This window comes from Cynocephalus volans, chromosome 8 (genome assembly GCF_027409185.1).
Source record: "Cynocephalus volans isolate mCynVol1 chromosome 8, mCynVol1.pri, whole genome shotgun sequence".
Classification (NCBI taxonomy): domain Eukaryota; kingdom Metazoa; phylum Chordata; class Mammalia; order Dermoptera; family Cynocephalidae; genus Cynocephalus; species Cynocephalus volans.
Genome location: NC_084467.1, coordinates 43,236,444 through 43,255,173, shown reverse-complemented (window position 1 = coordinate 43,255,173; position 18,730 = coordinate 43,236,444). Strand labels below are relative to the sequence as shown.

Below are 18,730 nucleotides of genomic sequence, written 5' to 3'. Positions count from 1 at the left end.
GAGTGCATCAGGAGTAAAAGCACAGAACCAGGAAAGATTTCTATGTGAAGTATCAGGTACATGTAGGAACAAGAGATGGAAAGGTAAGTTGGGGTCAAATCAAACTGAGCCTGAAATCCCCTAATAAGTTTACTTTATCCCATAAGCAAATGTAAACCATTAAAGGTTTTTCACGGTTATGGATGTCTTGAGATCATTAATGATGATTGTTCATTTATAGGATGAAGAAGAAAATAAATTCAGAAATATTGGTTAGGAGGGAATCAGAAACAGAGCTACCAAAATGTAACAAAAACTTAAACTAGGGTGGTAACAAAGATAGTGAAAGTGAGGGGAGGGATGTAAGTGACTCTATAAAAGAAGAGTCCCTGAGTCTAGCAGGTTGGAAGTTATCAGCTGAAAGCACTCTCAACTTTCAAACCTCAGTGGCTCAGAGAATAATGCTGTCATTATCAGATACAGAAAAAGCACTTACAGAGATGGATTCAGGGAGGAAAGCGATGGCAAGCTCAGTCTTAGCTATGTTGAGGTGGGGTTCCAGGGAGACATCTAACTGGCAAAATCCAAAAGGATAAAAAATGTAAGGCTAAACCTACACATCAAAAGGGATACAAAGATTAGGGAGAAAAAGTCATCTGCATATAAGTTTTAGCTGAATCCACGAAAATGCTAGGGCCTGCTGGAGGGTGAAGTAGTATGGTCAAAATCTCAAAGAAAACATCACGCAGTCAAGAGTATTTGTGTAGTGTTAACCTTGGGAAAGAGAATATTTTTTCTTCGCAATATGCAAAGCTAGGCTGGCAGGTTAGCTCAGATGGTTAGCGTGTGGTGCTGATATCACCAACATCAAGGGTTTGGATGACCATACTGACTAGCTGCCAAAAAAAAAGGAAATATGCAAAGCAGAGAAAGTATAGGTGAAGTCACTAAGAACAGTTGAAAAAGAAAGACCATTTTTCTATGAAGATGGGAATAGGCTGTAATTAGATATTAAATACAATGAGAAAATTTTACTGTGGTGTGCAGATCAACAAGAAGTCAATAAGAAGACTATTAAACAGTAATGAATATCCAATTAAAGTTAGACAAAATTAAAAATTTGGTAGATACAGCCACCTTGCTTTTGTGGCCTCTAACAGTACTAGAAGCAGAAGAAACCATACAAAGAGGGCCCTGGGGAATAGGGACCCGAATGATACAGCACAAAATGTCCAGTGACAAGAAATTCTAAGGATGACAGCAAAAGCAACATTGAAGAGGCAGACCATACGGTCTACATTGGGGAATGAGATAAGCAAAACTAGAAAGGTACCAAATAGTTAAGAAAAATGAGAAGTAGAGCTCAGACCAAAATGAGAGAAGACAGGTTCAGAAGAAGTAAAATGGTAGAGCAGGATGAAGGTAAGAAAACTGTTGTCAAAGAGAAAACACTTTTTGACTTAATATTTTGGAGGTTGTGCAGCTCTTAGTAATGACAAGGCTAATGCAGTGCGGTTTAATGGCTAAAGAAGAGATAAAGTTCAATGGAAAACAAGGATATGTAGAATCAATGAGGTCAAGTGTTAGATTGGAAAGGAGTGCTATGTAATAGATGCTTCCTCATCTATAAACTGGAGACAAAAATACATATTTTGTAATATTATTGTAAGAAATCAAAATAATTAAAAAAGAACCTAGCACAGCAGTAGATACTAGGATATACTTAAAAAGTAGGTTGCTGCCATTACTGAATCTCCTCTCCCACACCTTTTCAAAAGACAGTTCCATAAGTGTTCACCCCATAGTGCCTAATAGGTAGCATATTATACATCTCAAAGTATCCAGTAAACAGTAATGGAAATGCAATCTATAAGTCAACTGTTTGTTCATTAATTCCTTCAATTATTTCTTCACTTAACTAACATTTTCTGAGTACCATTTTAATACCAGGCACTGGGAGAGGGAATGGTAGGAGTAGTTATATTAGTAATGGCAACTAACATTTATCAGGTTCTTATTAATCATTTAAAAAATGAAAACACTGGATCTCAAAGACAGTAAGTTGAATGTTAATGATTAAATGTAAATGGTGGCACTGGGATACCAACCCAGACAAGTGAACATTTAATTCCTATTGCTAAATGTCCTATCCTCTCCATGCATTAAGTTTAGGAAAAATATATAAAGAACTATTACATGTATTTTAAATATTAAAGCTATTAGAAGTCTAAGACTTCTCAAAGTTATCTTTTTCTATCTATTACAGATGTTCCTTGACTTACGATGGGGTTCATCCTGATAAACCCATAAGATGAAAATACTGTAAGTCAAAAATGCATTTAATACCCCCATAAACCCATTGTAAAGTCAAAAAATCTTAAGTTGAGCTGTCATAAATTGGAGACTGTCTTATAGTCCCAAAGACATGAAAACTCTCTTCTCAGCAGAAGCTCAAAAATCCAAAATTGGATCAAATTACTACCTGACCTTAAGGAGTCTGCATCCTAACTGGGGAGGTGGGAGTTATATATACAGTCAGCCCTCCATATCCATGGATTCTGTATCCATGGGTTCCATATGCATGGATTCAACCAACTGCGGATTGAAAATATTAAAAAAAAGTTGCATCCGTACTAAACATGTACAAACTTTTTTCTTGTCATAATTCCATAAACAACACAGTATAACAACTACTCACATAGCATTTACACTGTATTATACTGTATTATAAGTAATCTAGAAATAATTTGAAGTATACAGGAGGATGCATATAGATTATATGCAAATACTATGCCATTTTGTATCAGAGATACAGATTTTGGTATCTATAGGAAGTTCTGGAATGAATTCCATGGATACCTAGGGACGACTGTACTTTAAAAGATAAAGGAGAAGAATATGGTAAGGGCTTAGTGAATTGTGCAGTGATTGTGGTATTTAAAGGAAAGAGATCACTTTGAGTTTGGGGGTGTGGGGTAGAGGAGGGGCCAGTCAAGAGAGCATTCAAAGAAGAGGTCAGTTCTGAACTAGGCTTTGAAGAAAAGGGCAGAAGACATTTCAGAGAGACAGAACATCATGCACAAGAATGTGGAGGTCAGAAATGAAAAAATATGTTTAGAGGAAAGCAAGCAAACAATAGCACTCTAGTAGAAGGTTATGTAGGGGTATAATGGCAGAAAAGCCTAGAAGGACAGGATGAAAATAAATCATAGAGAGACATGAATGTCAGTCTAACCGACCACGGGGGAAATCTCATCTGCCACATTCAGTCTAATATGATTATTAAAATACTTATCCTCTTCTTACTAGATCACAAATTTACTGAAATGACACTGTCATGAAACTACCTAAATTAAAAAAAAACCTGCACAAATCATGAAGTTGCTTTTAAAAAGCATAACTCATAGAGCAACTTATAGATCGCCTACTTAAACTCCATATTCATTTCTTATAGTCTCTTAATAACCAGATCCTCAAATAATGTCTTTTAAGCCTCTATTTGAAAACTTTCAAGAGATGGTGAGCTCATTATCTTGTAGAATCTGGGATACCCTATACTGCCTTATCTAATCAAGCCAATTCCTGGTGTAGGACAAAGATAAGTAGAGTGAAAGGGTTATAAAACATCAATTTTCTACCATTCAATCCTCTAAATCAAAATAAAACAAAGTCCATAAATAAATGGATTTTGCCACAAATATAAGCTCTTTCATTGGAGAATAAACACAGAAAATTATCTTCAGTGTGGTAGAGTAGTCATTTGTTGCTTTTGTCATCCAGTATCTCTTTTTCTTTATTCTGACTTTGGGGTGGGGTAGGGTGAACACACCTTCTACCATATCAGCAATGGGTTCTGGCGAAGCCAATAACAGCCCAACTCCAGGGTGGAGTATATGACTGAAAAAGTGTGATTGGTTAGGACTGGATGCATGACTGAAGCTAAGATGATCAGCACTAATTCTGTTAATCCTATTAAGGTCCAGAAAGAACAAGAGCCTCCGGCTGACAGAGTTTCTACAATGGGAGGCTGAAATTGCTGCAACCATGTTACTACCACAAAGGGAGAACCTATCTGAAAATGAAGAAAACCCAGAAGAACTGGAACCTAGAAACAAATGGGGGATCTGAGCCCTCCTGGCATTCTTTAAGTAGCTACTTGTAACCACACCTAAGCCAGATTTGCCTTTTATTTCCCCCCTTGAACTGTTTGGATGGAGTTTTCTTTCACTTTTATCCCAAAGAGTGTTAACTGACACATACAGTAATAGCCAAATCCTACAACAAGAAAATGAGGTCAACTTTTCAGCACTTATCTATTATTATGCGTAATAATATAATTTGGTTATACCAATAACCAATGATAGATGCTAAATTTAAAAAATGAATCTGGCACATTTTAACATAGCATTTCACTTTCAACGTTGCCTTGCACTGTCTTATTTTTAGACAATATTCAGTATTTTATTCTGCAGAAAGCAGAAGAAAATAAATGACTATAACTTTACTATATATTATAACACTGTAAAGGCAAAAATAACCAACTTAGAAATTAATAGTTCTCACTACACCATATCACAGTTATTTAAAAAAAAAACAAAGAGATAGGGCCAGCCAGTTAGCTCAGTTGGTTAGAGCATGGTATTATATAACACCAAGGTCAAGAGTTCAGATCGCATACTGGCCAGCTGCCAAAAAGTAAATAAACAAACGAACAAACAAACAAACAAATAGAAAAAGACAAAAAACTAATGAACTGCCCAGAAGCAACATAAAGACTCTTACCTGAAGCTGGAGAGTATGCCGAAGAATTGTTTCCTCTAAGGCATGGATCCACTTCTCTCGCTCATCAGCATCACGAGCTGAAATAAAAAATTATAAATATTAAGTTTAATTTCTACACTATACCTCCATGTTTGAAAGTAAAATTTTAAAACTGTGATGCTAACAGAAAAGGTTTTCATTTGTGCCATTTCCTTAATAGGTTCACCTTGGTGTATGCTTTCCATATATGCAATCTACTTGCAAAAAATTATAATAAGGGGAATAATTGTGTTCAACAATAGCAGGCTACATAGTTTAGACCAACCTTCTCACTGAGAACAACTAGAAAAACTAGACTGATATATTAAGAAACAACAGGTAGAAGGTATTGGAAACCAACAAGACAGTAAGAATTATCAGGCCAAGTTCTGGGAGAAGACAAAACTCTAGAAGATAAGCCTGGTATTTAGGGCCACTTTTCTCCTGAAGGCATTATAAATTCCAGGGGAAGAGTTGTAGACTGGACAATACACTTAAAAGCCTTGTTAGTGTGTGTAGGCAGAGAATATATGAAAACTTTACTATCTGCTCAATTTTACTTTGAACCTAAAATTGCTCCAAACAAAAAAAAGGCTATTCAGGCTAAAAGTTGAAGAGCACAGCCCACCAACAGCAGGGCCTCTGGTAAACAGGCCATGTTTTGGTTGGGACCCCCAAACAGGTTCACCTTGGGATTAAAGATAAACTAGAATTAAAATAATTGCTTGATCATCTGGGTAGCCCAGAAAAATCTCGATGCCTGAAATCGATTAAAAGCACCATAGATTGTTAATGTCTTCAGGCTTCCAGCTGGCAAAAGCAAATGAAAATCTTTTCTGTAGAATAACATCATCTTAGCTGTTGAATTATATTTCTATAAACAGTTTTTCAAATACAATTTCTAGCACATAAGCAAAGACAACCAAGTACACATAATTGGAGACACTTTTCGAGACAAACCCACACATAAATGAGAACCAAAAGACAATAGAAACAATCAACAGGAGCTCTAGGTTATTTTATAAATTACATATATATTTTTTCCTTTTTTCAAAGTTTTTTTTTTTGTTTTGTCTGTTTTTCATTTAGATTTTTTGAATAATCAAACATAAATTCTAAAATTGAAAAATATAATAATCAAAATTAAGAACTCAATGGATGAGTTCTAACAGCAGATTAGATGTACCTAAGGAGACAATCAGAGAGCTTTATGAGAGGTTAGAAGAACTCATCAGAAAGAAATATAGTGAGTCAAAGGGATAGAAAATAAAGGAAAAAATAAAATAGAAAATAACTAACAGAGAAGGTGAGACGGTTTAACATGAATGTGATTGGAATACCAGAAGGAGACAGAAGAATGAATGAAATGGGAGCATTAACTGGCTGAGAATTTTCTAAAAGTGATGGAAGATATTAAGCCACAAATTTCAGAAGTCCTAAAAATCCCAAGCAAAATGAATGAAAGAAATCCAGTTAGACACATCTCAGTACACATTACTACAAACAAAGATACAGGAAATATCTTAAAAACAGCCAGTAAGAGAAAAGGACAGATTATTTTCAAAGAAGCAACAATTAAATTAACCTTAGGTCTCAAAAGAAACAATGGGAACCAGAAGACAATAGAGTACTATATTTAATGACTGAAAGAAAATAACTGCCAATCTAGAAATCACTGAAAAATATCCTTCAGGAATTAAGATGAAATAAAAGCATTCTCAGACTGACAAAAAACAGTTTGTCATCAGCACATGCTCATTAAAGAAAATTCTTAAAGGTATTCTCCAGGCATAAGGAATAATAATGTGTGATGGAAGGTGGTAGAAGCAGGAAATAAAGAGCAACAGAAATTATAAGTGTTTGAGTAAAACTAAATTAATATTCTCTGAATAAAGTAATAATAATATCCTGTGGGCTTTAAAAAAATATATACAAAATTAGATTGCATATAGATTGTATATACAAAACAACAATTGCATATAGATTAGAAAAGGGAAAATGGAGTTAAAGAGTTCTAAGCTTTTTGCATTGTTTGGGAAGAAGATAAAATTTGCAATTAATGTCAGATTTTCATAATTGAAGGATTATTGTTATATTCTCTAAAATAATTACTTAAAGAACAGCTTTTAAGAGTTTAAGTTCTAAAATAAAAAAAAAATTCAATAATAAAAATAATCCAAAAATTGACAAGAAAAAAGAAAAAAAGAAACACTGTGTAAGACCATAAGAAAGCATAGATTAAGATGGCAAAAATTTAAGCCTAAAAATATCAATAATTAAATTAAATGTAAATAAAGTAAATGCTCTAATATTTTTTAAAGGGGTTTTAAAACAAGATTTTCATATTGCCTCAGAAGGAGGAGCAGGCATTTTTTAAAAAGTATATGATGCTTACAAGAGAAACTTATTAAATATAAGGATGCAGAAATATAGAAAGTAAAGTATAAAAAAAGATATGCCATGGAGCCAGTGACCACACTCCCCTCCCACAACCAGGCACACTGCCAGCACCTCAGGGCCCACCCGGGGATCCGAGGCACAGAGCTGGAGACCAGACTGCCCCCCCACAACCAGGCACACTGCCAGCAATAAGGAGCATGCCAAAAACATCACCTCCATGTGGGTGGCCCACCACAGCCACCACAGTAACCATGGCTGCAGTAAAAGTGGCCAGACGTCACAACCACCACGCAGATGGTACACCAGCCACTGGAATGCACTGACACAAGGAGAGTTACCAGCAGAGACCAAAGAAAAGAAGAGGATGTCTCTCTTCACAAAGCCCATTCCAGAGTGACAGAAGAAGCACCTGCTCTACGATAATTTGGGGGACCTGAACACACCTCTCAGCATTGGACAGATAATCTAGGCAACAAACGAACAGAGTAACCATTACTCTTTCAGAGGGAGAAAAGAAATATAGGGTTATCAGTGGTGGGAGGGGGTAGGGAGAGGAGAATAGGGAGAGACTGGACAAGGGGCATAAATAATAAGTACAATTTGTAACGATGTATATACTGGTAATATTGATTTGATCAACACTGAACCCCCAAAATATGTATAATCAATTATGATTCAATAAAAATTTAAAAACATTTTTAAAAAAGATATGCCATAGAAACCAACCCAAAAAAGTGATATTGCTATTAAAATCACACAAAATATACTTTAACACAAAAGGAGATCAAGAGGCTCACTTTGTAAATACTAGAGGTTAAATTCATCAGGAAGATATAATAAATGATGTAAATTTCTATGTAAACAATAATATGGACTCAAAATACATATATAAGGCAAAAACTTACAGAACTATAAGGAAAAACAGACAAAAATCACATTTTAACCTATTTCTCTCATTAACCAATAAGGCAAGCAAACAAAACATAAATTAAAATACAGAAGATTTGAACAATCTCTGATGAATAAATTTGATCCAATGGGCAAACACAAAACACTGTGTACAACAAATGTAAAGAGGACATTCTTTTCAAGCATACACGGAACATTTAAAATATTTACCATATAATGGACCTAAAACAAGTCTCAACAAATTTCAAAGGATTGAAATAATACTAGCCATAGTGAAAATTTAAGCTAGAAATCAGTAACAAAAAGTATAAATTAGAAAATACTGCGATGTTTCGAAATTTTTTAAAACTATACTTTTTCTAAATAATCCATAGGTCAAGGAGAAATATCTCACTAGAAATTAGAAAACATGTGAAACTGAATAAATGAAAATAGGACATATTGAAACTTGTTGTTGGGCAGGCCAGTTAGCTCAGGTGGTTAGAGCACGGTGTTTAACACCAGGGTCAAGGGTTCAGATCTCATACCAGCCAGCTGCCAAAAAAGAAAGGAAACTTGTTGGATGCAGTTAAAGCAGTGCATAAAGAGAAATTTGTAGCCTTAAATGCATATAGAAAAGCAAAAAGGCTGAATACAAGAGATTAAATTCAAAATGAGCAGAAAAGGAAATGATAAAGGAACATAAATCAATGAAACAGAGGGCAAACATGCAATAGATAGGTCAATAAAGCCTAAGTTGGCTACACAATATAACTAATGAAACTGATCAACTTCTAGAAAAACTGATAGGAGGAGATGAAGACAACAAAAAACATGATGTTACAGATTAATGTCATGAATGAGAAGAGGATATCACAACAGATGCACACAATTCAGAAGTTCACAGAAGATGCTATAACTCCATGACAATAAAATTAAAAATTTCAATTAAATAAAAATTTTTCTTAAAAAAATATATTTTAGGGCCGGCCCGTGGCTCACTCAGGAAAGTGTAGTGCTAATAACACCAAGGCCACGGGTTTGGATCCCTATAGAGGGATGGCCAATTAGAGGGTGAGCATGGTGTTGACAACACCAAGTCAAGGGTTAAGATCCCCTTACTGGTCATCTTTAAAAAAAATATATATATATATATGTATGTATATATACATATATATATATATATATATATATACATACATATATATATATATAATTTATCAAAACTATCACAAGAACAAATTTAAAAAGCTGGATAGTTCTACAACTATTAGATTGGACCATTAGGAAAGTACCCTTTTTGCAGGTCAAAAATCCTCAAATATTAAAGTAACTGAAAATCATCCACAAAGAAAAATCCAGGCCCAGAAAGCTTCACCAGAGAACTGTGCAAAACACTTAAGGAAGAAATAATGGCAATTCCTAATACAAAGTCTTCCAGAGAATGTAAAAAGAAGGAATATTCTGCAACTCTTTTGTAAGGCTTTGATGACAATTTGACAAGACTATCATAAGAGAAAAATTATAGGCAAATCTAACACAATAATAGACATGCAAAATTCATATATAAAAGCATTAAAATATCATGTCCAAGTTGGGTTTATTCCAGAAATACAAGGTTGGTTGAATATGTGAAAAATCAATGAACATCCAACAACATGAAAATACATATGAATAAGGTTATTCAGTACTACATTTTTTATAACTGCAAAATACTGGAAACCCCCTTAAATACCCATACAGAGGAGAGTGGTTGAATAAATCATGGAGTACTATGCAGATATAAAAAAATACGGAAGATTTCTTTAGAGTGATTTGAAATGATTTCTAGATACACTGTTAAATGTAAAAAGCAAAGTGTGTGCTACCTTTAGTGTAAGAAAGACAGGGATATAAGAAAATATATACACACATTTACTTATTTGTGCAAAAGAAATACAGGGATAAACTAGAAACTAAGGAACTGGTTACCTACAAGCATGGTGGGGGAAAGGATGGAAAGCCAGGGAGAATGGGAACAGGTTAGTAAGGTTAAGGAGGTAGCAACAATTTTCTGAATGTATATTTTTGTATATATTTTGTATATATCCAGAATCACATACTTTCTCCAAAATTAATTTAAGTCAACCAGGATGGGAAGAAGGGACTCAAAATAGAATACAAAGAATAACAAAATAACCTAACTGTATTACCAATAAATAAGACAATCACACTGAAGAAGATGAGGAAGAAAAAATTAAACCCTTAGGTATGAACTGAATGTCTGTGTCCTCCCAAAATTTGCATGCTGAAATCCTAACCCTCAATGTGATGGTATTAGGAGGTGGGGCTTCCGGGAAGTAATTAGGTAATGAGGGTAGAACCTTCTTCAATGGGATTAGGGACCCCAGAGAGCTCTCTTTCCACCACATGAGGATACAAGGAAAAGTCGAACGCAACCTGCAAGAGGGCCCTCACCAGAATCTGACAATGCTGGCACCGTGGTCTCGAAATTCCAGCTTTTATAACTGTGAGAAATAAATGTCTGCTATCTAATCTAACCAGTCTATGGTAATTTGTTATCGTATTCCAAACTAAGACATGAAGTAACTTTGAAAAACAGAATTCTGACTAGCTAATGGAAAGCTAAACCAAAGTGAGAGAGAGAGAGAACTATATACATATACTGTCCTCTAGTTAGTAAATCTGGTTTCATAGGATTATAAGTTAGCAATTCCAAAACTACAAATGAACAAATATACTGTAGATAATGACAAGTAGGTTTCTCACTGTCAGAGGAAAATAATTAGAAATAAGCAAACGGAGTTATTCTAACTCATGGATTAGACAGATAGTAGGAAGTGATTGAAAAAGAAAGCGAGTGTGTCAGAAGGGCACAGGAGCCAACCTGAGTTGAGTTAGAAGAATTTGAGCAAGAAAACAAAACAAAAAAATAAATTCAGGTAGTACTGGACTATAACCTATAGAATATAATAAATATCAATGAATCCAATCTGATATAAAAAATAATTACAAAAATAAATAGGGGAGAAGGGACATCTCTCCCTTTAGAAAAATTACAATTAATAAGTGTAGAAAGAATAAGAAAAATTAAAAATCACCGTTAGACCATCACCCCAGCAATAACTACTGTAGGCAAAATCCACCAAGGGCTAAAATCAGTGGGCAAAAGTTTGAGCAAAAACAGAAAATTAGCATAGTCTCAAAGTATCTCCTCCAAGATACAAGGGTACTTCATAAAGTTCGTGGAAGGATTCATGTTATGTTGTAATTCTATTTTCCATGAATTTTTTGAAGTATCCTATTACTTATCAATTATTTTACAATGCAGAAATCTGGTAGACACCACCTTAATTAAGTGATCAAGGTTAATATTACCAGTAATAAGATTGACTGCAAAATGAGAATAGTAATAGTACCTATCTCATAGGATTATTGCAGAAATTAAATGAGTTAATACAAATACAACATGTGGACAGGTAACTGACATATATTATAGGTGCTTAATAAGTATTAACTATTAATATTATTACTGTTGCACATTTATTAGGACCTGAACCTGAACTCTGATTCCAAGGAGCTCATAATTTAGTAAAGAAGACAGATTTGTATTTAACTGTATAAATACATGGTTTATGCCACCACCAAAGGGAGTGAATGAAAAATCAGGGAAGAGTTCCTGAGGAATTAGGCCTTAAAGAATAAGAATTAGTCTGTCAAGTAGAGAAAGATAAGAATATATCAGAAAGAGGAAAGAATACTAATGGAAAACACTGATGCATGAAAAAGGTACATTTGGAAAACTGGTTTGAATGTGTCTAGAACACAAGGTTGATTTAAGACAGGAAATGGCAAGATTAGGATCCCAGTCTAAGGAGTGTGAACAGACTTTATCTTTAGAGCAATGGGGAAGCACTGAAGGATTTCAGGAAGGAGACTGATGTCGTCTAATATGCAAGAACACTTGGCAGTGCTATGGAGATGAAAAATGGGGCAAAAATGGAGGTTGCCTGCCAGTTAGGAATTAGTTGTAATAGTGAGGCCTGAATTGAATAGTGAGGCTTGGACTTGACAAGAGATACCATTCTCACTGCCATCAGGGCACCAAATGGCAATCATCTTTAAATCTCCCCCCGCCTCACAAATGAAATCAAATACCAAGTTCACGAGATTCTTCCTTCATATTATCTCTCACTCTAGCCTATCTTTCAGTTCCTACTGACAACATGCTGGTTCAAGCCCTCATCATCTCACACCTGTATACAAATATCATCACAAATGCGATGAATGTGCTAGACTCTGCCACCTCTCCTCCAACACAGCCTGAAAAACTCACTCAGATCAAGATTATATTAAAATACCACTTCCATCAAAAATCTCAACATTCTCCCATGAGCTACAGAATTCAGCCCCAATTCCTTGTCTAACAGTAAAAGCCCTCTACACCTTCTATTCCATGCCTTTTACATGAACCAAACCATCTTCTTCTCATTAACCCCTACGGTCTACCTGAATTATCTTCCTGCTCATGACACTCTCTCCCCCTCCTCAGACCTTAACACTGACTCTTCCTTCCTTCCCATCTATTTAAACCCCACATGCCTCAGAATAAGTTCTAGTTCTCCTCAAGAATGCCTTACCTAACTTGTCCAACAGCAGTGATCTCTTTCTCCTTTGAACTCCAAGAAGACTAATGAATGCCAATACATTACACAATTATTCTTTGGTCAAGTATTTATTGACTATTTATAATATTTAATCTTATACTGCCCCCATACTGTTATTTATACTTTTCACACGTTTATATTTGTTTCTATTAGATTTTAGGCTATCTGATAATATTAACCACAATGTTTAGTGCAGAACTAGATCGATCCATCCATCCATCAATCCATCCATCCATCCATCCATCCATCCATCCAAAATCTACTAGGGAGCTATTACATAACAAGTGCTGTATAGAAATAGGGGATATAAATTCAAATAAGGCCCAGCCACTCCCTTTAGCGAACTTATCCTGAAGTGATAGGGAAAAACATATGCAAACTGACACATGCCACTATACAGAATGACTGGTACTACCAGAGAGGAAATCAGTGTAAACACAGACTTCAAGAAACTATCCCAAGAGGTGTGTGTTTTTGGAGGTGAACTCAGGGAAGTCTGAGGCAAGGAGATTAGAGCTGAGTTTAAAGAATGAGTAGGAATTAGAGGCAAAGGGGTGTGTGTGGGTGTGTATACAAGAGAGGGATAGAGACAGAAAGAGAGAGAAAGAGAGAGGGAGAGAGAAGAAGGCGGGGGGTGGAGAGAGAAGGACGGGGCTCAATGACAGGGGAGGCATTCCAGGTAAAGAGGACGGAATAAGCAAAGGCAAATAGGTGGCAAATCACTACATGAGAATAGGACTAAGCATTAGAAGACATAGACCGTGCTTTGCTACTTTTTTTTAGTGTTGACTTTAGCAAGCCACATGTATATTCATTTTAGCACCTTAAAGCTGGAGACCTGAACATAAATAGTCCCTTCCAGATGCAAAATCAGGATTCTGTTATTGACAATTCAAGCCCATTTTCTCTCATTTTCCTGTTTGTCAGTAAACAAACCTATACCTTACTGGATCTAATAGGAAAAATATCTTTCTGTATATGAAGCACCAGGAAGATGTCTAGTTATTATTCAATCATAACAAATTATCTGCTCATATGAGAAATAAAAGTACAGTAATGTTATACACAATTCACAAACCACCTGCAGAGGCAGCTCTCTAGAAGTAAAATTAAAGCTATACTAATTCTGAGTGAATCCCTGCAAAAAAAAAAAAGGGCGGGTGGGGTGGGGGCTAATGTAACCAGTTATTTAAAACAACTTGTAAGTGCTACATTATTTTATCCAAATATATGGGCAGGTTAACTCTTATTCTCTCTTTTTATGTTTTTTATACGTTCAGTTTATCTCTAGCATCTACCACTGCTTTTCATTCATTTTCAAGCTTGCTTTCCATCCTTTGAGCCAGTGGGTTTTAATTTTTTTTTATTGTGACTCACAATAAAAAATAGCATTTTATAACATGACCCAGCTCACATATACACATACACACATATGTGTACATACACATATACATATAAAACTGGAAATTTTGTTTCACAAAACAATGTTCGCTCTTACTACATGCCATACACATTGAATATTTTCTCTCTGTTATATTTCACTTTTTAAAAAATGCTCACTTTGGCCTAGTAAGTAGAATTAACAATCCACTAATGGATTGCAATCCAGTTTGAAAAACACTGCCCTAAGCCACTCCAAAACCTCACAAAGCTATTGTTTTTTAGTATCTCTTAAGCCTAAAAGTGTAAAGACCAAGAGGGCTGGCTCTTGGGTCTAAACCTTAGTCTGATACTTATCTTTGCCCTTATTCATTCCAAACTTGAGCAAGTTACTTAAACTCTCTGAGCTTTACTTTTCTCATCTATAATATTAGAATAATAGTATCCCCTAGTACCTAGACCTTATAAGATCATTGTGAGGTTCAAATGAGATGATTAATCCATACAATATTTACTGCAGTACCTGACATATAATAAAATACCAATATGTTATTGTTATTACATAGCCTGAAGAGAAAATGAGTTATATTAATTCAATAAACAATTAGCCAGAAAAAATTAGTAGGGAAGGGATTACTTGTAACTCCTAATTTCCAATAATGCCTGGCTTATATGGAAACAATATTAAAGTGTACAGAGGAAAAACAGTATTTCTCCAGTAAGTAAAATACATTTTCAGGATTTTATAATCTTAGCTCTTTTATTACATATCACTCCTCCAATGTAACTCTCACAAACTAAACCACAAGAAGCAGATTTTAAGACAAGTTTCCTAAACTCTTATACTTTACATCCTGATCCACTGCTTAGGAATCTGTCCTCCTAAAGTTATATTTCTTCTCCTTTAAGACACGAATAAATTACTGCCTGTTTGTAAAAGGAAGTGGTTATTTGTTCTGCAACTGAAGTCAAAAGAAGAATTAACCACTATAATCAGGAAGGCCTCCTTTTCTCTGAAAGTTATTGTGAAATGAAAACATTACACAAAAACCATGTTTACCAGATTAACTCCTGAGACACTGCTCAAATATCTCCTGAGCCCCAACATGCATGAGGTACTATGTTTGGGATATGAGCAAGGCTAAGACAATCCATGATCTCAAGTAACTTACAGTCTCCTGGAAAGTACAATCACTTGACTGGGTAGTAAGTACATTGTTTAGTGAGGTGTTATCTTCACCCATTCTAATAGCCTCTAATATCTTTGCTTATTAGAATTCTAATCATTCTCCTGGGCTATGCTGAAATATGACTGTCTCCACATATGTTGCACCTGCTCTCTCCTTCCTTAAATTTATTCAAATATTCCAATACTCAGGTAGTATATAAATACACATGCCATGTACCAGTCATTGTCTTAGGCAAGAGGGACACAAATTTGAACAATAGCTTATAGCTCTAGTCCAGCAATGATCAGGGTCCAAATCTACCTTTCTGGTCTTATTTCCCAATATACTCTTCCAAGACTTACTACGTTTCAGTTACACCGTACATACTGCCCACATGGCTCACACGACTCACAGCTTTTGCGCAATTTGTTCCCTCAGCTGAAATGCCTGAGCCCCACCTCTGTGTAAAAAATAAAAGTGCTCAATTTTACTGAGCACTAAATTTGTGTCAGCATGGTTCTAAACACATAATATGTATTAACTAACTTAATCCTCACAACAACTACATGAGAATCCTGTATTATATCCATATTTTCCAGAATAAAAAAATAGAAAGGCTTAGTATTTTGCAGTGACATAGCACCTAGAAAGCAGCAAATGAAAATGGAATCTCTAAGCTTCAAACAGCCCTAGTTCTGTTAAGTAAGCCCCATCCCATGTCCTTCTTGCTAGACAAAGTCCTTCTTAAGAGATAACAATATAAACTTTTCCATACTTTGGAGATAGGGTATGAAATGGAAAGAATGAGAGCCAGAAACTTTAGTCAGAAAACTTGGGATCAAGTCCCAGCTTCATAAATTTGTGTGACCTCAGAGGATAGTATTTAACACCTCTGAGCTGTATCCACATATTTCAAAAGAGGTAAATATAACCAACTACCTCATAGGTCTGTGAAAATCAGGTAGAATAAGATACATAACATGGGGGATCCAATGAGATCAGGGGTCCTTAGAGCAAACTATTTTCAACCTAAGACGGTATCGGAGTTTTTGATTGTGTTGACATTTGTACTGATGGTGCAAGAGCAATGGTGGTAAAACTGCTGACGTGTTAGCACAAATCAAGGCAATGGCACCAAACTGAACTGGTAGTCATTGTATTCTTCACCACCACATACTTATGAGGGGGAAAAAAGAATTCCCTTGAAGAAGCAGTAAACAGTAAATCACCACCCTTGGGTACAAGAGTACTTCAAAAAGTTCGTAGAAAGATAGAATTAAAAGTTAATGTGAATATTCCCGTGACCTCTTTGAAGTACACCGGATGGACGTGCTTTTTAAATAGTCTCTATGGCAAATGGGAAGTATTATGTGCATAAAGCACTTCTGCTGCATACCAAAGTATAATGGTTATCTCAAGGAGAAGCATTTGTGCAAATGTCTAAGGTGTGAACTAACTGGCACTTTTTTCATGGAACATCATTTTTACTTGAAAGAACAACTGACAAACTATATTACTCACACTGGGGTATTTGGCAAACAATTCCCTGAAAATGAATGAAGTGAGCCTGTCATTTCAGGGAAAACTGAGAGTTTTTGTTGCCAATTATAAAATTCAAGTTTTCAGGCAAACATTAGAATGCTTTCCAAAAACATGTGTTCACCAGCCACCATGACCTTGACAGATCTCAAAACTTAAAGCCATTTCTGATGAGTGTGGGGCAATAACAAGTGTGATCTTTTTTATGTTATAATGAAATGTGTCAATATTTGGAAGATCTGTATAACTCAGTGGACCAATATTTTCAAGTGACCAATGTATGGTGCTACAAAATCACACACAGGGTAAAAGATCCGTTCAAAATGCCAAACCAGTCCTTTCTCTGCCATCATGGTATGTGCAATTGATGCCCCTCCTCACCATGTTCTCACGAGACTTTCAGGATCACGCAATTCCTGGCCATGAAACAAAAGCAAAATCAGCCCACTCCCCAGTGGATTCAGATGACAACTTGTAATAAAATCAGGTCCAACTCCAAAAGGAGACACTGGAGAAGAACCAAGCTGGGTTTATAAAGAATTGAACGAGACAGCACAGATATTTATGCTATGTAAACATCACTATCATCTTACCATATCAAGCTGAAAATCTGTAAAGCTGCACATGTTTCATTAGGACAACTACTTGTTTCTATGCTCTGCACAAGTAGATTGGTTCCATAATAAATATGTGAAACATTTAGTTTGAAAAAAACAAACAAAAAAAACCCCAAATGCCAAACCAATGGATTTTAATGTAATAGAGTATTTTAATATATCAATTTCAATAATATAATTTCAGATTCCACATTGTAACTAACCTTTCAGAAGCCTTCGTTTGAGTTTCGGTAAAGTATCAAAGAAGAATATTCACAATTCTCTAAAAAGGCTATTAAAATACATATCCCTTTTCTAACTATGTATCTGTATGAGGCTATACTTTCATCCACTTCAACCAAAACACATAATACATTGAATGCAGAAGCAGGTATGAGAATCCAACTATCTTCCACTAAGCCAGGCATTAAAGAGAATTGCAAAAATGTAACATGATGTCACTCTTCTCACTATTTTTTGTCTGCAAAAATAGTTATTTTCTCATAAAATGTTATTAATGTAATGAGTTTCTTATTGTTATTTTTTATAAATATTTTTAAATCCCTATTTTAATTTCTAAAGTAGTAAATATTTATAAATATAACTCACATTTAAAAAAAGCTCCTTGGAGTCCTCAAGTTTTAAAAGAATATAAGGATCCTCAGACCAAAATCCAGTATATAATACATGTCACATCTTAACTTGCCTCGTTCACTAGAATGTAAGCTCCTAGAAGGCAGAAACTTGTCAGCCTTCTCCGTTGCTGTACCTCTAGCACACTGTATAGTGCCTTGCTCATTATACATTTGTGGGTATGTACATGTTGGACAGCTGGACGGATGCTGAATAAAAACATTCCACTTAGGTAATTAGATGGTTTGAAGTACAATTGACTCTGATTTGGAGCAAGTCTAGACATGTTGAGCAATCAGAAGGCATTCCGTTAAAAAAGGTAATAAAGTGGTGTAGAGACAGAATGACCAATTAACATGACCCTAAGTCTAAAGCAATCAAAGCCGATGTTTTGATATCCCAAAGATTTAAGAATCATGGTTTAAAAAATTGCTTTTCATAATAAGAACAGGGGTAAGATCAGATTAGAAAGAGAAAGGTCTGTGTGCTTTACTACACCTTATCTATCAAAACATCTATAACACTACAACACTCGTTTGTTTTACATTTTTTTCCCTTCTGTTGCTCAACTGTGTACTCCCTGAGGTCTGGAATGAAATCTGACCCATATTTTCTTTCTTTTTTTTTTTTTTTAACAAGTTAAAGTTAAATTTTATTTATTATTTTTTTAAATTTTATT

At 35.1% G+C, this 18,730-nt stretch overlaps 2 protein-coding genes across 4 annotated transcripts in view; one reads left to right on the top strand and one right to left on the bottom strand.

Annotated features, from left to right (window-relative positions):
- The window catches only part of OSBPL9 (oxysterol binding protein like 9), a 166,861-nt gene that overhangs the window by 78,437 nt on the left and 69,694 nt on the right, over window positions 1-18,730 (bottom strand). For all 3 annotated transcript variants that reach the window (XM_063104026.1, XM_063104025.1, XM_063104024.1), the window contains exon 4: window positions 4,762-4,838. In XM_063104026.1, coding sequence (XP_062960096.1) covers window positions 4,762-4,838 — 77 coding nt within the window. The remainder of the gene's footprint in view (window positions 1-4,761; window positions 4,839-18,730) is intronic.
- Window positions 17,212-17,358, top strand: LOC134383238 (large ribosomal subunit protein eL39-like; the record flags this gene model as incomplete). Its single annotated transcript, XM_063104131.1, has 1 exon — window positions 17,212-17,358. A coding segment is annotated over one exon (147 nt), but the record flags the coding sequence as incomplete, so codon positions are not given.